The following is a 27525-nucleotide window of genomic DNA, read 5'->3' as shown; positions in this document are numbered from 1 at the left end:
GATGTAAATGTTTTCATCTGCAGTTTTTATTGTTAACTTTGGGTGTTTTTAACATGTTCTTATAGCAATTTTCTCATGATTGAGGTCATATGTAAAAGAATTTAAGCTAAAAACTGCATTTCTGAGTACTTCTTTAAATTATTTTGAATCAGAAGGAGACAAAAACATTCTGATGCATCCACTTGCAAAAGCAAAAGTGCTTTATTACTCCTCATCGGTCATAATAACAGCAGCAACAGTGGCGTTTCGTTTTGGTCCTTTTGTTTCTGATTGTGCCCGGCTGAATGAAGCAGGTGAAGTGAAGGCAGAAAACAGCGTTTTGATAAAAGCAAAAGCAATTTTTTTGCAAACTGTTAACAAACCTTTAATGCATGAAAACGTGTTTCTGTAAGTGAGCAGAGGACTGGGAATGCCAAAATTTGTGTTTAGTCTTTCTGTCTGAAATGATGCAGACAAATTAACATGCGGATTCTTTTTTAATTTACAGAAGATATATTCACAGTGTTTTCTGTTTGAGTTTTTCATGGATTTGGGGTCTTTTGCAGTAAAAAAAAAGTCTTACATTGTCCTCCTAACTCACTAGAAATTGATAGTTTTTGCTTCATTTGAAATAGGACCAACAATACCAACCACACTTCCACTTACTGCTGGGACAAATCTCACCAGTTTAACATTTATTCTGATTGTTGTGCTTCCTATTAGTTAATGTAGCCGTGATCCCATTTGGTTTACTGTCAATCACCGCTGTGGTCCAATGTGACCACAAGGGGGCACAATCTAGTTTGTGCAGGTCCCAAGTCTGGTAAATACGTCAGGAATTTAAAAATGTATCAAGAATGGAGATGGAGGTGGCTGAGTTGCCATGGCGACTCCTAAAGGTTGTATCCAAAAGGGCAAAGAAGATTAAGAGTTTCCCCTTCTTTTGTAAAGCTGGCAAACAACACTGTGGGGGGGGTTAAATACAGAAACTCTTTACTCACAACACAGATCTTTGTTTTTTTGACTTTCTGATTGTGTTTTGTCTATAAATGATGACTGTGAAGCTGCTCTGATTCTGGACTGACTTCCCTCCTCTTCTTCCTCTTTCAGTGAGCAGAGTATCTGCCAGGCGAGGGCCTCTGTGATGGTCTACGACGACGCCAGTAAGAAGTGGGTGCCCATCAAGCCCGGCCAGCAAGGCTTCAGCCGCATCAACATCTACCACAACACTGCCAACAACACCTTCAGAGTGGTGGGCGTCAAACTGCAGGACCAGCAGGTAAAAGACGCCAGGAAGCAGCAGACAGGCGCACTGGCATCCAGGAAATCTGAAAGGAACATTTTTTTCCTCCATACTGGCTACAAATGAGATAAACTGAAGCAACGGAGACACAAATGGTAAAATAATCCTATCACAACAGAGAAAATTTAAAATATCAAGCCGATCATCTTTGATCTATTTTAAAATTATTCCCAGTGGTCTTTTAATTATGATTATGTCCTTTTTAGCCAAACTAAAACAAATTATGTAGATTTCTACCTAAAAATGAGAAGTTGTGGACTAAACTGCAAACAGTAAATCCACCCCCCCTTCCCCTCCCCATTACTGAGAGCTCTCTGTTTACACACTCATGCTATCTTACAGCCCACCACACCCCCAACCTAACATTAGCAGGACAAAAAAATGTTGAGCAGTATTGCAGCTGTCCAGCCGTACAGTTCTGAGCCAGATTCCAGCTCAGATGAGGAATAGAGAAATACTTAGAAATGCAGTTTGAAGCTTAATTTTCTTAATGTATTTCCTCCATCATCAGTAATTTACCACAAGAACATGTTAAAAAAAACACATGATTTTTATCAGAGCGGGACTTTAATAACTACATCTCTTGTTTTCTATAAAAATCTCTCGTATTTGGTCTGTAAAGCACTAATCATAGAGGAACTGTTACATTCTGAACTGTAGAAACAAGATATTTGAAATGAGAAATCAATCTCTCCACTTTCATCACAGTTTCATTTTAAACCGGCTCGTTTTGGTTCATTAAAAGAACGTAGAAATTATTTAAAGGTAGATTTAGACTTGATCTGGTTTAAATGTAAATGTAGTCAGCTGTTTTAATCACCATAACTGATAAAGAGAATGTTGTTATCATTGACTGTATTTGAGAACTGGACTGAGTGAGAGTGAAGTCAATTCAGTTGCCATTTTTCCTCAACATAGGATGCCACCATGTTGGAACCAGACGTTGTCTGTAAGCAGATGATTGTTCTGAGTCTGTCAGAGTTAATGTTTTTATGGAAACAACTCTGACCAATCAGGACTGAGCATGTTGGAAGGCCACATGTGAGACCACATTGAGGCATCTGATTGGTCAGTTTATAACTTGACTTACTTATAGGTAAAATTTCATTTAAAAAAAGAACTTGGATTATCAAGAACATGTAAAAAAAAAAAAGGTAACAGAGCAAGAATGCTGGTTCTGACAAATATAATGATTGAGTAATAGCTGTGTCAGTAGAAGTCTGTGGGATTTTGGCTTCTTAGAACCAGCAGGTACTTCCTGTTTGGAACGAAGGGGCGGGGCCACTCAGCCCAGTTCTCATAAGCAGTCAATTGATTAGGTGAAACACAGTGTTTCTTCCATAACTGAGTCCTTGTGGTCTGCTTGATGAGCAGCTCGTTGATGTCGGTCTCGTTTTCGTTCTCAGGTGGTGATCAACTACTCCATAGTGAAAGGCCTGAAGTACAACCAGGCGACTCCCACCTTCCATCAATGGCGTGATGCTCGACAGGTTTATGGGTTGAACTTTGCCAGTAAGGAGGAGGCCACCACCTTCTCTAATGCCATGCTGTTTGCCCTCAACGTCCTCAGCTCACCTGACAGCGGAGGTAAGCGCTTCAGACCTGCAGGAAGGAAGAATTCACCAAAGCGGTACATTTTTATTCTACAAAGCACCAATACATCACATTTATGGGTGTTATGGGGGTTTGTTTATGTTTTTCAGTTGAATCTCACAACAATTCAAGTTATGATTAAGCTGCCATATGTGCCACTGAATGGCATATAATTAGTGAACATTGCAACTTCTCTTTTGTTTTGATGGTCTCCTCATTGGATTATATTTATAATATCACGTTGATGAGATTTGCATGAATGATAGAATATATTAAATGTAAATATATAATTCATGACAAATTGGACAGTAAAACAGCATTAACAAAGCTACAACGAACACCACTGGTGAAGAGCAGAGCATTGCTGCCCTCTGCTGGGCATTAACCTGTACTGTAGCTTCTCTCTAAAACTACATTAAAACTTTTCTTGTTCACTTTGTTCTTTTCAGTAGTTTATATTTTTGCACATGTTACACTTTGTTTTTTTTTGTTTTTTAAATTTGCAAGTTTAAGATTAAAAAGACTGTGAATTGATAATATTAAAAGGATGAGCTGTATTGGTTCACTAAATAGCTTCAAAGCATCTCTGGTTACAGTCTACTTTTATGCTGTGAGTGGATATGTTTTAAGTGCAGTGTCATCCCATCCCATTCCTGTGACTGCCATATCAGTGGCTAAAATATCTGCCATGGAGCCTCAGTGTCGTCTGGGGCTGCTCGCCATTTTTACCGCTCGCCTTTGGGCTGCGTCATATGAGCCTGTTCACGGGACTCACTTTTAATCATCTTCAAGGTTTTTTTTTTTTTGTAGAAATCAGCAGCAGTGATTCGGAATCGTCATATAAAAGTCGTTTTTTTAGCAGAATATAAGTACGTTTGTCCACCATGATGACTCCAGCTCTAGGGATGTCGCCTGGCGCTCCTAGATGTGTTTCTTCAGCCGTTGTGGTCCTCAGTAAGTGTCATTCTGGAGAGGTCCACTAGTCAGGATTGCTTTCCATGGCAACACAGAGCTCAGCAGATGGAGGAAAACCAAACATTAGCTACTTTCTCACATATCCACGAGTGAACGGATCATTTACGCTTTGTGATCCGTGCATGGATTTTCTTGTTTTACCATCCTCTATTTACCCTGACACTTGTAGATACAGTTAAAAGAAAACAGGATTTTTTTAACCAAATTAGATAGAAAAAAGAACTTTGTGTACAGTCAAGTACACTTTCTAAATCTCTAAACAAACTTTATCGACTTTCTTAGTTAAAAAATTCTCAAAGATTCTTAATTTTATCAACATTTCCCAGAGATAAGAAAAAGCTAATGCCTGTTAACCCAGCGGGAGCTACATCTTTATTTGTTACCAGTTAATAATTAACACAACCCAAGATTTATCTTTGGCTCAGCACCAGCGGTGAGAAGCAAAATGCAGTGAAGTCATGGTGTGACTGCAGATGTGTCCCCTATTTTATCTTCCTTTAAATGACTGCTGGTATGTTTTAAGAGGCGAAGACTTTCACGAGCTGCTGTAGTGCAGCAGGACGTGCTGACGGTTCAATCCACGACCCTGTGGAATACTGTCATAAAACAAGATAGTGAAACAGTAACTAATGTGTTAATTGGTGTGTGAGTCATGGATTTGTACTTTGTTTTTGCTCAGAGTCTTGTGATTGAACCAGATGTAAGAAAGCTGGATTGTTTTCCCATCAGCCTCTGCTCCCTTCAGTCAGAATATTTGCTCTAAAGACATGTTTCTGTTGCATTTAGTGAATTTTAAATGCTGCAAGGTTTGGATACAATTGCAACCTCATGTGTCACAAAAATAACACTGAAAATCTTTTCTTTTTCTTGTTGTCTCGTGGAAAGATTTCTGATAGACTTTGACCTTTCAGCCATTTTACCTTGGAGGCTGTTTAAGCACACAATGAGGCAGAAGGAAAGGTACTAGGAATTGATTTTTCTTTTGTCTCAGAAAGGCACCACACTCTCAGGTGTCAGTAAAATCTAAGTCTGATTGCGCCCGTGAGCTTCTAATGCTGCGGCAACCAGCATCAGAACTGTTGGTAGTTAGACACTCATAAATAAGGGTCATGTTTAAGCTGTTTTTATTTACAGAAAGGTTTGCTTTGTAGGACAAATTTCAGGACTATTTTTAAGAAGGATTCGATTCTACAGCCAATAAATATACTAATCTAGATGGAAACGCTAAAGCCTGCAAAGTGTTGGTGTTGAACCTCAGCTCAATTATCCCCCTAATGTTCCTGCTGTTCTTTTGAGGTCATCGTCCATCAAAGAAAGTCTTTCAAACATCACAATCTTCTAAAGCCTCTAATTACTAAAGAAATTGTGCAGCTTTGCAGAGGATGGATTCATGTAATTACCACCAGCTGATGAGCTGTGCAGAAAAAATCAAGCAGAAGATGAAGAAGCGTGTTCTGTCTAATCTGTGAAGCTCACATTTTACTGAATAAAACAGAAGTTTGTCCCTTTTAATTGGTACCCAGGTGTTGATAGATGTGTGTATCTGCTCTGAAATGGATCAGAAAGGGGACATCAATCCAGCAATAAGAAGAACATAAAATACTTCCAAAATGTCCTGTTTTTGCTGCCTCCCTACCAGGTTATCTGACGCCATGGCAGGAGGTTTATGGGGGGTGACCTGCTGATATAGAAGCTCTCCACCCAATGCTCTGTGTTAGAAGCAGCTCCCATGTGGATCTTGTAGTTGAGGAAACGATCAGCAACCAGCTCTCATTTCTGTCATTGTGCTTTGATTTAATGCAGATTACTGGTGAAACATTTCCATTTATTTACTTTCTTACTTACTTGACCTGTCTAACAGCTGAGCAAACAGATAAGAGCTGAATGCCTCTTGTGTTGGACACAGCGTCCCACATGAGGGTGGCTGCTTTTGTTTAGATTTTTACAGCCTGTTTTTATTTAGAAATGTTTCAAAAATTACAGTTGGTTTTATTAAATACAAACTCAGAAAATCTGAAGACAAAACTTTTAACATTTCTTTTAATCTATGTGTTGAATATTCTTGTTTCTTTTTTTTATTTCCTTTATTTAACTAGGACATCCCAGTGAGATTTGAAGACCCCTTTTTTTTTACTTTTAAGTTTTATTTGTAACACTAGCAATAACAGTATAAGCAGACCACAAACCCCTAAGTGTTCGTAGCATCTAGAATTGACATTATTTGCGTTCATATACACACCTAGAAACCCCCATAAGTCTAGTTAATGAACAAATAAAAAGGTAAACAAATACAAACAAGGGCTTACATCTTTAGGTGTTATTTTGATGTATGAAGTGAGTCCACACTTCTCAGTATTTAACAAATATAAGAGTTAGTCTCTTCATTACATCAATATCTTTCATAATTGACGTCCAGTCCTGTGGAGTTGTTGGTTTCTTGCTCTGCCCCTTCTGGTTTATCGCTTTTCTTGTCCCCGCTAACAATGTAAAACAGAGGTATTTTTAGAGTACTGTAAATCCTGAGGTAAGTTGCCCAGATGAATCACAGTAAAGTCCTTCGATAAATCTAGTCCACTTATATTGTTGATTTTTCTATTCACTTCTGACCAATAGGATCTGATCTTGTCACAGCTCCAGAAAGAGCCCTTTTTTTAACCCTTGTGCCATCCTCGGCACTTTAGAGTTGGGTCATCTAGACCCACTAGACAGTGCGCTGAACCTTTTTTCTTTAATGATTTGTGATCTTCACTGGTGTCCATGGATTACATGAAATCTTTCCAGGGTGGGGTCATCTAAGATAGCACAAGGGTTAAATCTGAGTATCATCAAGGAGGGATTGGGTTCCATTTTTACTACTCTGCCTTGGAGTTGAACTTACGCCCTTCCAGTCTCAGGAAGGACGCTCTACCTCATTACCACTAAACTGGCTAAGCTGGTTATTGTGTAATTATATTGTGGAACACAAAGCTGTGGGTCTTAACATTTAGCCTTGTTGTGTTATAAAAATGGCTCATCCATGATATACCCCGCTTCAAGCAACCCAGAGACTCCGAAAGGGATTGAGTTGGTTTAGGTAGAAGATGGATGGATGGATGGATGTTACAAACGCTTTACAAAACACGTTCATGCTTTTTTAAGTCTGTTTCAGTCGGTTTGATCTTTTTTCCCCTCATCCAGGTCCAGTGGTTCAGCGCCAAAATGGGCCTTCCTCTGAAGAAAGTGAAGCACAGAGAAGGTAAGTGTGTGTGAAAGGATACCGAAGACGAGCAAACACTCATCTGGTTGGTTGCCTTGTTCCTGCTCATTGCTTTTTTTTATTAAAATTCAATATATTCCAAAAAAATGTCCTTTTCTGTCAAAGATGAGACTTTTTGTGACGTTTCAAACACATTCCAATTGTTGTACGAGTCTGACAGAAGTGGCACTCGGTGTGTTCTTCTACGGCTGCAGCCCATCTGCCCAAAGGTTGGATGTGTTGTGCGTTCAGAGATGCTCTTCTGCAGACCTCGGTTGTAACCATTTAAGTTACTTTTGCCTTTCTATCAGCTGGAACCAGTGAATCAGCTTAAACAAATCACAGTAGATCAGCAGTTTCTGAAATACTTAGACCAGCCTGTCTGGCCCCAACGTTCGAAGTCACTTAAACCCCCTTTCTTCCGCATTCTGATGCTCGGTTTGATTATCTCTGGTTCATGTCTCCGTGCCTGAATGCATTGCTGCCATGCGATTGGCTGATTAGAAATTTGCGTTAATGACAGGTGTGCCTGATAAAGTGGTCAGTGAGTGTATAAAAAATAAAGAAATAATCATAAAAAAATAAGCTACAAATGTCAGATAAGGTTGGAGGAAACGGTTGAGGTATGTAGACAGCAGCGACGCCGATGAAGAGTTGTGTCATCCCTACGCTTGATAGGATGATGGAGCAACATCAGATGCAGGCCCACAAGGAGAGGGAGCGGCGGACGTCAGGTTCAGGTGAGCCTTCAGCAAACACACCCACACCCCGCAATATAAACACACCGCCTGTGTGCCTCACACACAAACATACTCACACAAACAAGCTGCTCTGGAGGTCAGCCACACATAGCACACATACCTTTTACCATGGCAATAAACATAGGTTTGCTTAGCTTTAGTTGTTTTTTTCTTTTTTTGCCAAATGTATATTTGTTTGAATGAACGAGGGCTGTTACATCCAGGGGCGCAGACAAGCCTGTCTCTGCATATCCAAAGCAAACAGGTGACTTCATCGTGAACGAATGTCACCTATTCTGCCCTCTGACTCAACAGGTTCCTAGAGTCCTCATTCTGGTTTGTTCTAGTTCCCCTGTTCTGATTTCAGCTGCACCCCCCGCCCCCAGCCTGTACGCTATTATTTTGTTGATTTTTCCCCCCTGTTTCTGGTTCTTTTAAATCCATGCACAAATGTAAATGTTCAAGTCTGCTTTTATTATTTTAAACGCACACACAGACTTAAACATCCCCCTCCTGGGCTCCCCTCCCAACCCCGGTGTCCCTGCAACATGCTCAGTCGCCATCTCTTTCTTTCAGCTGCTGTTGGGGGGGAAACGCCACATGCTTTCTGATCATGGCTCAGTCATGTTGCATTTTGCTGCTTGTTCTTTTTTATGATGCATTTTCTTATTTGCTACTGGCTTCTGTTTTTTGGACTGCTCCTGGTTTTTCTCATCTTTTACTTGCTTGGTTGCTCAGTTGCTTTTCATTCTTCTCACGTTTTTCTCTTTTCTGTTCTCCTTTGTTTGTCACCCTCCTCCATCCTCGTCTTCATCTCCTCTTCCTCTCTCTGTCTTTCCCTCTTCTGCCCGCCACAGTCGTTTCCACCCTCCAATATAAAGTCTCCACCCCTCCCACCCACCCAGACACTCCTCCCGAGTACAGACAGTACAGAGCTAACACACTGCCGCCCTCCTACGTCCGCGTGGCCTCCTCCTCCTCCTCCTCTCCTCCCTCCTCCGTCTCCCCCTCTCAGGAGAAGGAGGTGGGGGTTGCTAGGGACAAGGCTCAGCTGTCCTCGCAGCTCTCCACCTCGTTGGCCTCAGCCTTTTCCCCCGTCCAGACGGGCGTGAATACCCAGGGCCGACAGGTCCGCCAGATCCCCCTGTCCCCCCCATCAGCCGCCCGCCACCTCCAGCAACAGCATCAGCAGGACGTAATGCTCCCCCCCAAACACGGCACCTGGTCTGCTTCTCACATGCAGCAGATGTACGCCCAGTGTCCCCCTGCCTCCTCCCCTCCCGTCATGATGGCCATGCCTGTGAAGCAGGGTTTGCCCCCACAGCCGGTCCTCCCGGTAGCTCACCCCCTCCCGCCCGTGAGCACCAGGATGAAGCCCCCCCCTCTTGATCCTAGCACTGTGACATACCCCCAGCACCACGCTCAGTCCAACGGCCAGCCAGACGATTGCTACTCTCCTCACTCTCAGCATCTTCCACTCACGCCACAGTACTGCGAGGCCATCCCCCTGCCCCCCCTGTTAGGCCAACCAGCCGGGGGCCCCGCTCACCAGCCCCAGTACCAGTCCTCCTTCCACCCTCAGCAGCATCCACAGCAGCAGCAGCAGCTTTACCACCAGCAGCCCCCCATCACCACATCCTCCTCTTCCTCGCCCCCTTCTTACACTGCCATGTCAGATGGGGGCTCACCCAAGAAGACCCCCTCCCCTGTCCCGCAGCCGGCCTCCATGGCCAGCAGCAGTAAGTATGAGGAGGAGTTGAGGAGGAGGTTTTACGCTGTCAGACTCTGAATGGCTTCTGTCCACCTGGGCGTTAACATGCCGCCTGCTGCCCCCCCTGACGGAACAGCGGGTCATCTTAGCCTATAAAACTACAGTACTTAGAAAACATCCCATAAAACTCAGGAAATTACATTAACTCAGGTTACACGACAGTCAGAGGATAATGAGCTTCTCGCCTCATTTCCTCTGACTTTATCTTAGTCACTTGAGTCCAAACAACGAAAACAATCCGGCTGGAGACATTGTGCCAGAGCTGTTAAATGTTAACACATTTTTAGATCACTTACTTGAATTGATTTTAGAGTAGAATGTTGTTTAACTTTCTGGATGCCAGAAAATATGATAAATTTTTTCTTTCCTGGTGTAGAAACTTTCGATTTTGATTCCAACTGGATTTTAAAGACCCACTCCGATGAAAACATGTTCTTGTAGCATATAGTAACATTATGTATACAATTTCTGATTTGTGAATAAAGAGCAGATGCAAAAATGCAGTTTGAAATAGCTTATAGGTTTCACAATACAATCAGCGGGCCACATGGTCTCTGCTTCACTCCATTCCGATGCATCCGCTTGCTAACAAACGGATCCATTAACGTCTTCGTTTTCCTCGTCTGAGGTGGCATCTGGCTCAAATCTGTACTGCTCCAATATTGCTCACCATTTTTGTTGCACCGTTAATGTTAGCTTGGGTTTGTTGGGGGCTGTAAGCTAGCTAGGCAGAGAGTTTAAACAAAGGGATGATGGGAAATGGAGACAGGCTTCCTCCACTTCAACGGTCTATATCCTAGAAAACAACACAGGTTGTTTGATTTTGCTTAAAATGACATTCCAGTAATCATAATTAAAAGTCCACTGGGAACAATTTTAAAATAGATCAGAAGATGATCGGAGTGGGACTAAAAATGTGATTTTTTTTCTCGTTATTTCTTTCATTTTAATTTTTCTAGCAGTACATTATCTTACTCAGTAAACAGCACCCCCTTTGACCCTCTTTAAAACCAAAACCTTTAATTTTTTTGATTACCTTTTGTTGCAAAACCAGAAATTACAACAGAGAAATCTTCATGGCCTTTTTTTCCCCATAAAGCTTTACCTCTTAGCAGCAGTTTTAACATGAAGTTTCTTTCATGCTTGTAATAACTAGCATTACTACACTGAAAGGGGTGAATGAATGCTAACCTTTCTAGACGGTTATTAACTTGGCGGTGATTTTGCTCCTGTCAGGCCCTCCTGTCTCTGCAGGGCACCCTGCAATGCTTTCTGTGGCGCCTCCTCCTTCTGCAGCTCCAGCACCCATGTCTGGTCCTCCAGCACCGCCGCCACCTCCGGGTCCACCGCCGCCAATGGCGGTGCCCCCACCCATGCCCCCTCCGCTCCCTGCTGGTGGAGGGCCTCCTGGCGCTCCTCCTGGGATGCAGCACCAACCTTCAGGACTGGCTGCAGCTCTGGCTGGAGCCAAACTACGGAGAGTGAACAGGGTGAGTTTCATGAGTGGACTGGTGATTTTACTCACTAGTTTCAACTGTTTGATAAAAAAAAACCAACACATTTACTCTGAATATGACAGATGGAAATCCATTTTTTCTTCCCTCAGGATGAAAGCAGTCCACCTGGTTCTGGTGGAAAAAGTGACTCCAACAGGTCCAGTGGCGGCAGCGGCGGTGGTGGGGAGGGACTCATGCAAGAGATGAATGCCTTACTAGCTCGAAGGTAAAACCTGCTCAAACACACGCTTTTCAAGTTAGACATGTAGAGGAAAAAGAGTCTGTTTGAACATTATTCAGGGTTTCTTCTTCCTGGTTTGGCAGGTCATAGTAATAAAATGTAGGTCACAGCAGTACAGCTGTAATGTGTTTTAAGCTACTTTTATATTCAACATATTTAAAAAAATAATTAGATTAAAAAATAATGTGCTTTTGCACAGAAAAATGGTTTGATCACAGGAAATTAATGTTTAACCTGAATGAATCCGATCAAAACAAATACCGTAATGAAAAATCCATCAGCCACCTTCATCGCTGACCACCCCTTCCTCTTCTTCATTACATTCATTACAACAGCTCCGTGAGCATTCTGTTTGCAGGCCGTTTCTGTATCCCTCAGTAAAGTCCCAGACAGGACATATTACACACAATCCAACATAATTTCTCTATAACTTCAAAACCTCCTGAGATGACCTTTATGACCTCTATAGACTCAGTTTTATCTCCCTAGGAGCCCAAACTTCCCATTATCCCCCCTAAACCCATGAGATATCATTGATTTATTATTTGAGCACATCAGGTCTTAGAAAGATCTTTGAATGAGTCAAAGGACACATTTCCGAAACGTTTGTCCTCTATGGAGGGGACATACATGACTGTATGGGCTGGTTCTCAGGAGGTTAAACTCACACAGGTTAAACCCCAACTGCAAAAATGAATTCTGTCTAGAACTTGATGCTCTTTGCTTCTGTCTCAGCTGCTGAACAGATAAAGACAAAAAAGAAAATAAAGAAAATGATCAATATACCTGAACTGATCCAGATCTTCATCTTCATTCTCTCCTTTTAGACGAAAAGCTTCGGAGAAACCCGATGAAGTAAGTGTTATTGTTCTGAAAGAGCCCAAGGATATCCTTAAAACTCTGCTTGGAAATGAAATTTATATTTCTGTTGACGTAAAACATAGTTTTTTTTAAAACGGGTGACTTTAGCACACAGCTTCATCCTAAAATAATCTATCCTAATCTTTCTTTTTCCTGAAGGAAAAAAATCGTTTTTGAATATTGCTTTAAATTAAATGTACTTGAGACACAAGTTTAATGTAAATATCTGTCTCACTTGCAGGATGACTTGAGTGGCCGAGGGTCAGGGCAGCAGAACTCAACAGGTATGAGGAACACCTTCACCTTTGAGTTTTACATCTTGGAATTTGGCTAGTCTGTTTTGTAAATGCAACTAAACTATAATATTTACTCATCAACACGTTTGACTTACTATTTAACCCTTGTGCTATCTTAGATGACCCCACCCTTACTTTGACGTGTTCTTCCTACCATGACAAAGGTGGATAAAGGTGGAAAGATTTCATGTAATCCAGGGACACCAGAGAAGATAAAAAATCATTAAAGAAAAAAGGTTCAACGCACTGTCTAGTGGGTCTAGATGACCCAACTCCCAACGTTAAAGTGCCTAGGATAGCACAAGGGTTAAGAATGTTTGACCCTTTGAGGAAGGTGTCAAATCTTTTACTTCAAAAATATGTGTCCTTGTAAAGATCTATATTTTTCTTTCTGCATACTAGGAAATTAATGTAACATGATATCACATAATGGTTTGGTTTGTCACTCTCAAGCCAAGACTTTTGCCATCTTTGCTTGTGTCAAACAACAGATGAAACTCAGATGTAACACCAAACATTAATGTCTTTAAACTATGTTTATGCTGTTTGGAAGTAAGAGAAACCTGAATTTCATGTGCCGCAAGATTTGCCTAAAATTTCTAACCGATGTTACTGACAATGAAATGTTTTTCAGACATGTTTACTTGAAAAAAATGTGGGGGAAAAAATCAGTTGCTAATCAGCAAAAACTAAAAAATGAAGTGTCAATGATCAGGAATAGTTTTGCAAAAATGGTGCTTTATTGTGTCTTCCACTCAGTGAAAATTCCAGTTTTAGATTCCAAGGGGATCCGCTATGTAAAAAACATGTTGCTTTAGAGTAAAAGTTTTTAGGTATTTCTATCTATTATTGGGGAATTTTTTTTTTTTTCACATGGAGTCTCAGAAAACTGAAGCAGTCTCTGCTGAATAAAAAACAGTCAGTGCTCTGGCTGGAGCGTTTAGAAATAAATTAGAATTCAGGAATCCTTTCACCCTTGTGCTATCCAATAGGGTCAAGATGACCATTGATGTTTTATCCCTACCAGGAATAACACTAAAGGTATGGAAGCGATTCTGTAGCATAAATAAAAAGCAAAGTCAAAACCAGAAATGCATTTTCATTTTCAAAATGAAGCTGCATTTTTTGACTCAAAAATAAAATGAAAAAGCAATCCACCAAAATGCTTTTTCTTTTCCTTCCTCAACACAGCTTATTCTGTCACTTAATTAAAATGATAATGAAAATGGTATTTGACATTTCATTTTCAAAATGTTTTCTGTCAAATGAGTAGCATAATTCATCTAGAAAAGTCTAATTTGACAATTAAAATGGATTAACAGAAATGCTTTTTAATTTCCAAAATGTAACTGCATCAAATGACTCAAAATTCAAACGAAAAAGCAATATTTCAAAATGCTTTTTCATTTTATACTCAAAACCGCTTATTCTGTGTCATAATTAAAACGAAAATGCAACGAGGGGATTGCATTTGCATTTTCACATCCACCCTGGGAAACTTGTCTCAATAATCATTTAGGAAAAGCATTTCCAGAGGGGAGGCGGGGCGATGGCGTCACTGCTTTCTCCGTGTGTCCGGCCGCTGACAGACACAGACAGACTAGGAGCAAACTGTGTTAGCGGCAGAGAAGAGGGTTTTGTGATGGTTGTGAACTTCTGATGACTTTACACAGCTTCTCAGGACTACATAGCAGCATGTCCGCCTTCTGCGGTCCTCGTCCTGACGCACGGACAAGCTTTTGTCTTCGGACCGCCAGCTGCCTTCGCACAGCGGAGCACCAAGCTCCGATGATCGCTGAAGGCGGAAATGCTGCTACGATCTGAGAAACCATCATATGAATTTGTGTTTCCAGTGGCGTCCAGAACAAAATAAAGACTGATGTAATTCCCACATATTTACACATTTATTTGCAGCTTCGCGCTGAATTTGCTGTTTGATGACAGCTGGAGCTCCATCAACAGATAGCAGATTTCACCATTCTAATCGTTTGCTGCTTGGACCGACACTCACTCAGCGCAAAGCTGCAGGAGACTAACTTCATAATGTGCTTTTATTACTGTCATGATTATATTTAAGGACCTGCTCCGCTCGATCATATGCTTTTAAATCCGTGCGGTCAGACGATGCTGAAGTTGGCTTACGATTCGCAGCTTCTGATTCGCGAGGGAGCTAAAGGAACATTCCGCTGCATTTTTCACATTGAGATCCAGGAATCCAGGTTTGAGCGGTCCAGGTCCAGCGGTTTGTGAACAAGACCCGGTTTTAGGTCCGAAGACAAAAGCTTGTCCGCGGTGCGTCAGGAGGAGGACCGCAGAAGGCGGACATGCTGCTATGTAGTCCTGAGAAGCTGTGTAAAGTCATCAGAAGTTCACAACCATCACAAAACCGTCTTCTCTGCCGCTAACACAGTTTGCTCCTAGTCTGTCTGTGTCTGTCAGCGGCCGGACACACGGAGAAAGCAGTGACGCCATCGCCCCGCCTCCCCTCTGGAAATGCTTTTCCTAAATGATAATTGAGACAAGTTTCCCAGGGTGGATGTGAAAATGCAAATGCAATCCCCTCTTTGCATTTTTGTTTTAATTATGACACAGAATAAGCGGTTTTTGAGTATAAAATGAAAAAGCATTTTGAAATATTGCTTTTTCGTTTGAATTTTGATTCATTTGATGCAGTTACATTTTAGAAGCATTTCTGTTAATCCATTTTAATTGTCAAATTAGACTTTTCTAGATGAATTATGCTACTCATTTGACAGAAAACATTTTGAAAATGAAATGTCATATACCATTTTCATTATCATTTTAATTAAGTGACAGAATAAGCTGTGTTGAGGAAGGAAAAGAAAAAGCATTTTGGTGGATTGCTTTTTCATTTTATTTTTGAGTCAAAAAATGCAGCTTATTTTGAAAATGAAAACACATTTATGGTTTTGACTTTGCTTTTTATTTATGCTACAGAATTGCTTCCATATAAAGGTGGATAAAAGTGGAGAGGATTTCATGTAGTCCATGGACACCAGTGAAGATCACAAATTGTTGAAGAAAAAAGTTCAGCGCACTGTCTACTGGGTCTAGATGACCCAACTCCCAATGTTAAAGTGCCTAGGATAGCACAAGGGTTAAACATCATTTAAGAAAGATCACTTATTGGCTTTTATGTGGTAACATACAATCCTCATAAAGTAGGACATTTTTTACTATAGAATTGACAGGATAAAGTTGTTTTACTTTATTAGTGGAAGCTGGACTTAAAAGTTATCAGGTTTTTAATAACAATTGATCTAAAAAAATCAGGTTTGATTTATTAAAAATTGCATAAATAATACTTGTTTGCCTTTGAGGAAAAACTGTAACCCTTGTGCTATCCTAGGCACTTTACCGTTGGGAGTTGGGTCATCTAGACCCACTAGACAGTGCGCTGAACCTTTTTTCTTCAATGATTTGTGATCTTCACTGGTGTCTATGGATTACATAAAATCTTTCCACCTTTATCCACCTTTGTCATGGTAGGGAGAACACGTCAATGTAAGGGTGGGGTCATCTAAGATAGCACAATGGTTAAAAAAAAAAAAGGAGGGTGCCATCATCAGCATAACAATCACTTCTTGTTTTCTGTCAAAACCTCTTGAAAGAAGCACAAAAATAAAAGATTAAATCAAATCTGCCTAAAGCTGAGAATCACAAAAACAAAAATTTAAAAGGCTCATTCTAATAAAACGTGTGTTTTGGGTGTTTTTACATGTTCTTGTGATAGTTTTTTATTAATAGACATATATTAAGAAAATTAAAATTGCATTTCTTAGTACGGTAGTTCTTTATTCAAATCGTTGTGAATCAGAAGCAGACAAAATAAAGGTTGTATTACATAAAAGACCACTGGGAAATGCTTTTAAAAGATATCAAGAGATGATCAGAGTTGGACTTAAAATGATTTACAAACTAAATGCTACAACAAACTCATTATCCAAATGGAGTACTCATTAAATTGAGACATTTTTGTATTTTTATCACAGCTGTTGCGGTGAGTGGTGTGAAATACAACACTGAGATTGTGTTTTTAATTCTTCATTGTGTTTTGTTAGATGCTGTAAAGAAGCCATGGGAACGGTCCAACTCAACAGATAAGTCTTCGCTCGTGTCAAGGTCTGTAACGGAGGGAAGTTTAACTCCGAATAGATTTTCTGTTGATGTTGACTTTTCATCTGGCTCTTTCAGAGTGAGGCCTGTCGGCACCGGAGAAGGCGACACGGAGTTTGACAAGATGAAACAGGTTGTTGTCAAAAGCCGCCGAGTTTTTACCTCGTTATCAGAACATGTTCGGGTCAACACACTGTTCACTGAAAATATTTGCTTTGTTAACCTGCAGGAAATTTTGGATGAAGTGGTACGGGAGTTGCATAAGGTCAAAGATGAAATCATTAATGGTGAGGCTTTTTTCTTTTCTTTTTATTAAAAGTTCTTCAACATGTTTAATCATTGATGTTTTTCACATTCTAGCTTTTACAGTTCATTGCTTAATAACAACCCACATGAACCAACCCTCCTCTCTGTCTTTGCAGCCATAAGACAAGAGATCGGCAGAATCAGTACATCCTAATCTCATCCCAGCGCGCAGATGGAGGAGCGGGAGAAGAGCGACAGGAGGAGCTGGAGGCGCAGATGCACAGACACGAGGACCAGAGAATGTTCTCTCAATGTTTCTGTGACCTGGCAATGCCGCGCTAACCGTTGCAGAGACGTTGTGCCAACATTAAAGACTTTTGGGGAAAAAAGAACAAAGAGGTGACATCAGGAAGCAGGGCTCATGCAAATGAGCAGCTGACGGACGGAGGGAGAAACATGAACTAAAAGATCAAGCGAGAATGAACTGACATTCGGTATTGAGTTTGGTGTCGTGGTCCTCTCTGTGCACCTAGACTCAGTCAGCCCAAGGTTGCAGCTCTTTGTTCTCTGTTCAGTCTTAAGAAGAAAATATTTTTCGTTTTCTAAGTTTTTACTGTTTTATTATTTAAAAACTGTGGTGATATTGATGAGTATTTTATGGATATTATAGAAGGACAAAGGAATCTTGCACACCATTTATGTCAGTCTTTTATATTTTTCTGGTGGGTTTTTTTTGTGTTTCCCCCTCTAAAATTATTAATGAAGCACAATCCGGGCATACTGGTGCTGTAGATCCATCTGCCCTTTAACCATAAAAAAAAAAGAGGAAAAACCTTTCATAACCTTCCTCCTGCCGGTGTTGTGCGTCAAACCTTTTCAAAAGGAAAAAAATCGGTTCATCTTTGAAGGATAATTAGCTGCTAAAATTACCTCTGATCCTCGTATTCATTACCAATTAACAGTGAATCAAACAGCATGCAATACAGCCAACTCCCGTTCACAAAGCAGGCCCATAACTGTACATGTGCCACCTGGTTTTTTCCTCGTAAATCCGTGACCCTCTTCTCTGTTAGATCCTCCAGTTTGCATGAAACTCAGTCTATGGATTTTTTTTAATGCTTTCAAAATAAAACTCAAAAACACACATATACACAAATGGTGGTACATTTACTATCTCTGTTTGTTTCAATGAAACTTCTTTTAAATGAGATGTTAAATTATAGTAAAAATAAAAAATAGAGGAAGATGTTGCTCTGGCCTTGAGAAGAATGTACTGTGAGGTAATGTGAGGGTTTGTGACGGTGGCTAAATGTTTCTCCACGGGAAGGATTTAGTTGAATTTGCATTCTGTCTGCGCTCAGCAAAGTTCTGTTTTGCAAACTGGAAGTAAATTCATCCGAAGACAAACCAATGTGTGCTGTGCTGCTCATCTCTACCTTTTTTTTTAAACCACAAACAGTCAAGTTTCTGTAAGGGGCGTCGAAAAAAGACACAAAAACAGGATTTATGTTGTGACTTTTCTATAACTGCTGTGTTTTATTTGGTGGATTCATATTCATCTACTATGAAGACATGATTAATGGTTTCCTATTCCTCTTTTTCTTTTAGTATACTCTAAACCCAAGAAGACATGAAAGGGAAAAATCTTGGGGAACAGATTTTATTGAAAATGACAGAGTAGAAAAAAAATAAACTGAGTTACAAATTTTAGTTACTTTTAAAGAACATTTTACTCTGTTCACTTCCTCCAGATGTAATCAGAGTATTTACAGTGTTGCAAACAGGCAAAACGAGGCGTCATAGATGAAAAAAAGCTCTTCTCATAATTAAAAAGTCGTTTTCATCGCCTTTTTTCTTCTTCAGCTTTGTTCTGCGTGCTGCGTGTGAAACAGAATCGAGGTACCAAACAGTTTTTTAAAACTTTTTTTTTCTTTTCTTTTTTTAGAAAACCTGACAAATTATTGCAAGCAAGATAAGGAACCAACAGGTTCTGCAATAGTTTACAGATTTTAAATGAGGAAATATTTGCCAGTCATGCACAGTTTTTTCCCCGCTACAGGCAACAGTCCCAGCTAAAGGTTTGAGGAAGGACCACAAGTTGATAAGAAAACCGTCCAGCTGTTCAGAGCTGAATTCCTGCTTCCATAAACCATAGAAATGTGAATATTCTGGGGTTTTTCCTGATAGTAACATGAATGCAAGACGGCAAAGGTGTGCAATAATTTGCATTCAGACACAACCTGCAAAACAATCTTGATATTTCCTAAAACAATGACTTTTCTCCGTTGTTTTTTTCGCGGTCTATTCCTGTTTGCTCAGCTTGTACTCCCGTTTGATTCTGGCATATGGTCCAATGCTGTCGTCAAACACAAAGTCCCACAGGACCCGGGACCAGGAAGTGTGCTGGGGAAGACAGTCGTAATACTCTGCTGCGATTTTTTTGACCTGCCAATGAAAGAAACACTTGGTGGTGAGGCTGGGAGCTTCATTTTACCATAAAATTCAATTTGAGTTATGATTCTGAATGTGTTCTGCTTTAACAAAAAAAGCAATCTCATCACATCTCGAGGTTTGTTCTCATTCTACCAAAGAATGACTAAAGTCTAAAGATTGCTTGTTGAGGAATTAGTCATTATCTGTGATGCTATAAAAAGAAAATAACTCACCAGAGGAAGCTTGCTTCCAGGTATGCTGGGGAAATCGTGGTGCTCCATGTGGTACCCTACATTGAAGGTGATCCAGTTTAGCGGTCCGTAGTAAGAATACGTCTCGTGTCCCTTCATGAACATGTAATGCTCTGCGATGAAATGTCCGGAGATGGGGTGTAATCCCATGCACAGGATAGATCCAGCGATGAGGTAAACAATGGGCTTCACTCCCCAGAAATAATAGATGATTGCGTCTGCAGTGAGCTGAACCACTGTGTTCTGGATCTCTATCTGCCCCACCGGTTTAGGATTGACCACCAGCGGTCGCAGGGCGTAAAACAGCGGCTGGAGGAACAGCCACAGCACCTTCCTGGCTGGTGTGTAGAAGAACCACCCTTCGGTATCTGTGGGGATGTCCACATCCAATTGATCGCCCCCCAGGTACCGGTGGTGATCAATGTGGTATTTTTTAAAGGCGGCAGAGTAGGGCACGCCAATGGGCAGGTTGGCCCACATGGCAAACCAGCGGTTCCACTTTGCTAGCTTGTTTCCGAAGGCGACATTGTGAGAGATGTCGTGAATGGCCAGAGTCAGGGAGTGATTGATGCAGCCTCCGAAGGCGTAGGCCCAGAAGATGACCCACTTCCAAGAAAGGTCATGGACCAGGTAACAGGCCAGGAGCTGAGTAAGGACCATGCCAGATACAACCCACTTCAACTGGGGGTCTGGACCCATCAGAGACTTGATCTGGGGATATTTGGCTAAATAAAGAAAAGAAAAGGAGACGTAAGGTTATGCTTAAAAATACACTCCATCATCTTTCGATCTATTATAAAAGCGTTCCTATTTTAATTAGGATTATGCCAATTTTTGGCAAAAATAAAAAATCTATGTGGTTTTCAAGGACATAGTTTCTGCAGAGCGGCAGACGTTCATTAGATATTCACCTCAGTTGAGAGCCTTAAGGCCCGTACACACCGGGACGAATATTCGCCAGGCGTTATTCGCCGGCGTTATTCGCCAGCGTTTTTCGCCACGTTTTTTGTGTTCACACCCAGGCGATTTTCGCTGACGATGAGCTGAGCGAACATGCAATTTCGTTCAACCTGAGGTGTTTTTTTTGAAGCTCTGACGCGTGGCGTTTTTTCGCGTCGGTGTGCACACTCTCATTGGTGCCCTTTGTTTAGTCACGAGGCGTTAAACGTCGGCGAAAATCGCCGGCGAAATTCGTCCCGGTGTGAACAGGCCTTAACTCCCTGCGTATTAAGCCTGTGCTCATTTCCCATCATCCCTGTGTTTACATGCTTTCCCACTAGCTTACAGCCCCTCACGACCCAAACCTAGCTTCCAGCTCGGATGTGGAAGATAAAGATGTACATTGATCCATTCGTCTACAAGTGGACGCATCGGAATGGGGCAGAACAGAGAGCTAGTGGCCCGCCGATTATAGCACCTATGCTACAGTCTGTTTTTAACTGAATTTTTTTGTCTACTCTTAAATCACAATAATTTGAATAAATAAATACTTAGAAATTCAGTTTTAAGCTCAAATTTCTTTAAATACCTGTACTCCATCATCAGAAAACAATGCCACAAAAACATGATTTTCATTAGAGTGGGTGTTTAAATAATAATGTTTTTTATGAATGTGGTTCATATTTCAGATACAGCTGTTTACGAATTTTAATTTCAGTGACTTGAAAAGGTTGTGAGAGCACAGTGGCATATGTCAGGAGGCTGCCTTTCTCCTGGGAAAAGCCTGCTGACAAAACTCATTTAATTGGCAGAGGTGTTGTTGCGCTGAGGGACATGAAATGCAAGGAGCTACAGCAAAGGAGTGGTAGAAAAACATGGGCTGTAACAAAAAAAACTCTGTCCGCCTCATTATTTTAACTTTATGGTTTATAATCTACTAATGAGACTACACAAGTCAGGATATGTCAGGTGTGACCGCACCTTTGGAATGAAACAAAGAGCTTGTGGCGCAATTTTTTGGGTGGTAAACGGCCACCAGAAAATTCTGGATTGCAGGAGCTGATGGGTGTGGGTAGACGGGTGGATGAGGACATCCCTTAATGCAAATCTGGGCAGCAGCTGCTTTGCTTGCATCATGCTTGTGTAATATCTGGATGCAAATGTTGAATCCTTTGGTAACTAAAATGTTTCAGTCTCCATTAATGGGCTAGTATTTCTTCTTTTTTTTGCTGCAAATAAATTCATTTTTCAACCGCTCACTTCCTTCCTAACTACATAGTTGATGTAAATTAGAACATTTTCATGAACTAAAGCTGAGAGGTCAGTTTCTTTTTGGAAAATATGAGACATGCAGCTGTTGACAAAGCCCACCTACAGGACATAAAGTTGAATGAATAACCAGGGCCAGTAAAAAATAATCTCCCTAATGGCACAGAGGAAAACACACAGAGCGGCTGACCATTATAGGATTTTAACCTGAGCACGTCAGTCCTGTATGGTCTTGACTAGAGTGTTGTTTCAGGCTCAAGTTTCAAATGGAAAAAGATTTTAAACAGAATAAATGACTAAACATTAGAAAGCAAAGTATCTGTAGTTGCCTCTCTAAATCATCCAGCAATTATGAGAGGCAGAACAATTTATCAACAAGGTGGATTCATGCGGGGAACTGATGGACTTTGAACGTGAAAGATAAGGTTCAGATCTGTCCACATGTATGTCAGAAAGTCAATCAAGAATAATCCCCTTCCCTGTTCACACTGGCATCCTTTTATAACAGCTGAATAATTGCAATAATTGAGGAATAACAAAGGATAGTACAAAAATAGTTAATAATTAATGGTCCAATGGTGTCAAAAAACGCCTCATTTGTTCTTCAACGAGGGCATGCGTGCAACTGTTAAACAAAGGTGGGATCATTATTCTTTTCACTTCATTAAACCAGCATTTACAAATGAGACATACACTGATTACCTAAGAATGTGTAGATTAGTCAAAATAATAATAATATTTTACTAAAAATTACTATTCCAATGGTTGATATTTTTGGAGAAACAAACCTGATTCTCCTTAACGGCTTTTGATATTTCATTTTTTGCATTTAGTGCTCCTAATATCCCAACTTGAAAATGATTACCTTAAGGCAAACTCTCACTATAATAAGCAAAATTCACATCTTCCTTAAAGCTAAGCTTTTCCGTTCCTTGTCACGTTTGAGTGTCAGTAATTTTCTATCCTGACTAAAAAAAAAAAAAAAAAAATGTGCACGAGTTGTCAGTCTTGTTTAGTCAATTTGCCTTTTCTAGGAAAAATGCTACTTCAGCCAACAAAATGTCACAAATATAACGCAAACAGTGTTATAAAAGCACTTATAGAACAATGTAAATCTTTTATTTATTTATATATATATATATATATATATATATATATACATATATATATATATGTTACATCCATTACAAACACAGATTGTAAGGCTATTTTAAATTTAAAATTCAAAAAATATATATTTTTGCTCAAAAGTATGTATTTCTAAGCGTTTTAAAATAATTCCACTCATTATTAAAGAAGAAAAATACTTTACAATGTTTTATTTATTCACAGATCCATATCAGTTTCTGCGTTACTGTATCAATTGTTAGTTTGTTAGGCATGGGCCAGTAAACAGGTTTAACCGGCTGCCGCTTAAAAAGTAGACTCCAGTGAGGAATTGAATCCGACACTCTTAATATACCTGAACCAACAGCTGGATATAGAAAAGGCAACTAATGTGAGGTCTCACCGAGAATCTCCTTTCTCCTGGATGTGTGCGGCTGGTCGTTGTAGACCCATTCAAAGTCTACTCTTCCACCTGCTTTCCCCATGGCTCCTCAGGCTCCGTGTGAGGAGCAGCGGCGTTCTGGATCCTCACTCCTTCACCTTGCCAAGCCACACCCACTCGCACAGGTGTGATCATAGGCCCCTCCCCACTCTCCTGGCTAGAGGCTACGCATGCACCTGCTGACAAGTGAAAATAGTGTCATATGAATCAGATTCTCGTGCTGCTTTTGGAATCCTGAACTGTAGCCCTTAGTTTATTGCTGCACGCGATCCAAATCACGTTTTAAAGGACTGCGATTTGATTGGTGGATGAAACATTTAAAAATGTCAACCTAACATTTGTGAGACTGGTTTTCATCTTCACAAGGCAAAATACCAAACTAAAACCACAGGTGACTTATGTAAAAACTTTCTAAGAAAAAAATGTCTGATCCCAATAAATTCCTACAATATAATAGGAAAGTTATTGTGATAAAAAAATACAAAATATAGAAATAAAATGTTTTTATACAGTAATTTGATTAAGTAAAAAAATTATTAAATAAATAAAGAATTTATTAAAAAAAACGCCCCTCATACCCTTCCGCAGGTGGTTACTAACACACACACACACACACAAATATAAATATATATATATATTTATATATATATATATATATATATATATATATATATATATATATATATATATATATATATATATATATATATATATATATATATATATATATATATATATATATATATATATATATATATATATATATATATATATGTGAAATACTCATTTTAAAGACAATGATTTTCTTACTTCAACATCTTTATAACAGGATTTATAAGATGATCAAAATGCGTGTATCATTTTAATTCCATTTTTTGGTTGTACATTTTTTTTTAAATAAAATACTTCAACGTTAGGAGAATCAACCAAAAAACATCATACTCAGAGATGGATGTAGGTATTTTAATATTGAAGAGAGCACTTTTAGTTGTAAATTTTCTTCTAAGGTCAAAAAAGATTTTATTTTGATTTTGTTTTTTAATTTAATCAAATTTTGTATAAAATTGTTTGATAGGAATCTGTTGAGGTTTTCAAATCTTGTTGCACCACAGAATCACGCGAGATTTCAAAACTAGGGCATTGTGGCGACGAGAGTTCCGTTGTGTAGAGTTGTTCGGGGAGGGAGGAGAAAGCCTGAGCATACACGGGCAAGAGTGGGGGAACTGACAGCACAGTAATAAGTACAAATACAAAATTAATCATGGCGTCCGGGGATACCCTGTACATAGAAACGGACGGCTCAGAGATGCCAGCCGAAATAGTTGAACTGCACGAAATTGAAGTAGAGACAATCGAAACCACTATTGTCGGAGACGACGGTGAGCACCAGCCGATGATCGCCCTGCAGCCGCTTGACACGGACGATCCCAACGCGATCCATTCGCACCAGGAGGTGATTTTGGTGCAAACGAGAGAAGAGGTGGTGGGCGAGGAGGACTCGGAATTGCCCGCGGACGACGGTTTCGAGGACCAAATTCTGATCCCAGTCCCCGCCGTGGAAGAGGACTACATCGAACAGACTCTGGTTACGATTGCAGGGAAAAGCTCAACAGGCCGCATGAAGAAGAGTGCAAGCGGGAAGAAAGCAGGCAAAAAGAGCTACCTAACCGGCGGGGAAATGGGCCGAAAGTGGGAACAGAAACAGGTCCAGATAAAGACTCTAGAGGGAGAGTTTTCAGTCACTATGTGGGCATCAGGTAAGTTGGGAAAGAATTCTTGCAAGCTGGTCAGTTGCTTTGTTCTCAGCGTGTAGTGTGACTGGGCCTCGCTGAGGCCTGGTAGGTACTCCGACAAAGAAGGACTCTTTTTCTCTGCTTCAAGCCTCTTAAATTCCATTTGCATTGTTTTTGTTTTTATGGGAAGCCATGTTTTATGTGTCAATGGGCGCCGCCATATTTCCCCGGTCTAGAAAGTATGGCGGCCCGAAAAAATGGCGTTTATTTGGCCGACGAAGATGGCGGAGACAGTGGGAGCGAGTGCGGGCGGCAACGCTAGGCCGCTGTGGCGCAGTTCAGTTAGCTAGAGCAGGCGGGGGTGGTGCCTTTGGGGACCCCTCTGATTTCTGAGCTCTCGAACTTGCATTAAATGCGTGTTCACAATTTTTAATGGTATACTATGATATAAGATATAATGTTTTATCATTTAGTGCAGACATTTAGATTATTTTTTTATAATTATTATAACATGCTTTTACACGAATGTAAAAGGATAAATGTAACAACTTAATGATCGAATTGGCTTTTGATTGTCTTAAAAATCATTTTTAAAATGTGGTCATTTCTGGCTGTTACTTTTATATACTAAATGTTTTCCTACATGATTTTTTATTTTTTATCAAATCTTTAAAAAAAATATGTCTACAAGTATGGCGTCCAGTATTTTTTCGTGTTTTTGTTGCTGTTAGTTTTAATACATTTGTCCTTTATTTTGTAATCTATATTGAATTTCACATTAAAAGAAAAAATATTGCCAGAACATAGATTCCCAAAAATGTTTGAGATATTTTAATATACATTTTAAAATGTATTAATTTATAATAATTATTATAAATTCACATTTATCTAATCCCTTTTATCTGTTCCTTTTGTAAACATCATAGCAAAGCAACTCTTTAAAAAATGTTTGACTTTTACATAGATGACAAGAAGGATATGGATCACGGGGAGCAGATCACAGGGGAAAACTCCCCGCCAGATTATTCGGAATACATGACTGGAAAAAAGCTCCCCCCTGGAGGAATCCCGGGCATTGACCTGTCAGATCCCAAACAGCTGGCAGAGTTTGCACGGTCAGTGAACGGATTTATACCTGAAATTCTTGTTAGAGAAAATGTCATTTATTACAAAACCAGCTTGTTTTAACTTGGTCAAAACTGTGTTTCAGAATGAAACCAAGAAAAATAAAAGAAGATGATGCACCAAGAACGATTGCTTGTCCGCATAAAGTGAGTGTTGTTCACCAAATAATACTTTTTTTTTTCTTTGACCAGATATACAGGTGATTATGACCTGAATTTCTTTGTTCTTTTTCCTTTAGGGATGCACAAAGATGTTCAGGGACAATTCGGCGATGAGAAAACACTTGCACACTCACGGGCCTCGTGTGCACGTTTGTGCAGAGTGTGGCAAGGCTTTCGTAGAAAGTTCAAAACTAAAAAGGCATCAACTTGTACACACAGGGGAAAAGCCTTTCCAGGTGCGTTTATTCATTGCAAATGTTTAATCCAGGAGGGGGGAAAAAACTGCAGCGGTGAAATCTTTTTTTCTTTTCTTTTCAGTGCACATTTGAAGGCTGCGGCAAACGTTTCTCCCTGGACTTTAACTTGCGCACGCATGTGCGCATTCACACTGGAGATCGCCCGTACGTGTGCCCCTTCGACGGCTGCAACAAAAAATTCGCCCAGTCGACCAACTTAAAGTCTCACATCCTCACACACGCCAAAGCAAAAAATAACCAGTGATTCAGCCACGGGCTAACTGCCGGTGGAGCATTCCACCTCAGCTCCTCACAGACTTATCTTCAACGGCCTGCTTTGTTGTGAGACGAGTCCCTTTGTATTGACTCTCTAGATCCAAACAGGAAAAGAAAAAACTTTTTGTGGACTCTTTGATAACACAAAAAAATGTGACAACCTCAACCTCTCTGGTTTGGCCTTCTTACCTTCTGCTCTGCCTAAACAGGTCAACTGATCTTTGTTTTTTCCTTTCCTATGAAGATGATTTCATTCATGAATTGACACAAACATTTTAAAAAATATTTATATTTGAGCGCAGCGAGTTGAAATTTTGTCTAACCCATAGAATTTGCATCGACCTGCAAGGACAACTTTACAGTTTGTATCTGTCCCCAAGTGTGCATATTGTACACTGTCTGACATAAGCTTTGTGGTGAATCCAAAAGGTTTCGCACGTTTTGCCCTCTCCTCTAACCATTGAGGAGTCATCTTTACCTAGTTTCATTTTTTTACAACTCAATAATAGCCATGTGTTTTTCAATAATGACCAGTGATTAAAACCTTTTCCCAGCCGCACCAAGAAAACAAGTCTTTTTTTTTGTCTTGAGTTTAAGAAAACTTCAAATTAATAAACTGTGAGAAAAGCGAGAAACATTAAAGATAATTTTACGAAAAGATGGGTGGAAATGCAGAAAAG

At 40.1% G+C, this 27525-nt stretch overlaps 3 protein-coding genes across 8 annotated transcripts in view; 2 read left to right on the top strand and 1 right to left on the bottom strand.

The window, feature by feature from the left end:
• The window catches only part of evla (Enah/Vasp-like a), a 36456-nt gene extending 18176 nt beyond the window's left edge, over window positions 1-18280 (top strand). For 3 of the 6 annotated variants that reach the window (XM_011490344.4, XM_011490343.3, XM_020713600.3), the window contains exons 2-14: window positions 1090-1258; window positions 2689-2869; window positions 7028-7085; window positions 7764-7825; window positions 8683-9564; window positions 10833-11086; window positions 11203-11318; window positions 12161-12188; window positions 12436-12478; window positions 16573-16633; window positions 16706-16760; window positions 16857-16914; window positions 17050-18280. In XM_011490344.4, the coding sequence (XP_011488646.1) occupies window positions 1090-1258; window positions 2689-2869; window positions 7028-7085; window positions 7764-7825; window positions 8683-9564; window positions 10833-11086; window positions 11203-11318; window positions 12161-12188; window positions 12436-12478; window positions 16573-16633; window positions 16706-16760; window positions 16857-16914; window positions 17050-17087 (2005 nt within the window). In that variant the 3' untranslated portion in view covers window positions 17088-18280. The remainder of the gene's footprint in view (window positions 1-1089; window positions 1259-2688; window positions 2870-7027; window positions 7086-7763; window positions 7826-8682; window positions 9565-10832; window positions 11087-11202; window positions 11319-12160; window positions 12189-12435; window positions 12479-16572; window positions 16634-16705; window positions 16761-16856; window positions 16915-17049) is intronic. The other 3 variants (XM_020713602.3, XM_078940325.1, XM_020713601.3) reach the window with 1 other exon arrangement.
• A 237-nt stretch (window positions 18281-18517) lies between these two features.
• Window positions 18518-23487, bottom strand: degs2 (delta(4)-desaturase, sphingolipid 2). The gene is made up of 3 exons (XM_023951985.2): window positions 23276-23487; window positions 19540-20282; window positions 18518-19318 (listed from the first exon to the last, which is right to left on the bottom strand). The coding sequence occupies exons 1-3, from the start codon at window positions 23355-23357 to the stop codon at window positions 19175-19177; spliced, it is 969 nt and encodes a 322-aa protein (XP_023807753.1). The 5' UTR covers window positions 23358-23487; the 3' UTR covers window positions 18518-19174.
• A 983-nt stretch (window positions 23488-24470) lies between these two features.
• yy1a (YY1 transcription factor a) lies at window positions 24471-27416 on the top strand. Its single transcript, XM_004082274.5, has 5 exons — window positions 24471-25071; window positions 26012-26162; window positions 26258-26318; window positions 26411-26569; window positions 26652-27416. Exons 1-5 carry the CDS (start codon window positions 24576-24578, stop codon window positions 26832-26834), a joined length of 1050 nt encoding a protein of 349 aa, XP_004082322.1. The 5' UTR covers window positions 24471-24575; the 3' UTR covers window positions 26835-27416.
• The last annotated feature ends 109 nt before the right edge of the window (window positions 27417-27525 follow it).

The sequence above is a fragment of the Oryzias latipes genome, chromosome 22 (assembly GCF_053564925.1).
Source record: "Oryzias latipes strain Hd-rR chromosome 22, Olatipes_Hd-rR_3.1".
Taxonomy (NCBI): Eukaryota; Metazoa; Chordata; class Actinopteri; order Beloniformes; family Adrianichthyidae; genus Oryzias; species Oryzias latipes.
The sequence above is the reverse complement of the archived record's forward strand: the minus strand, read 5'-3'. Positions and strand labels throughout refer to the sequence as shown.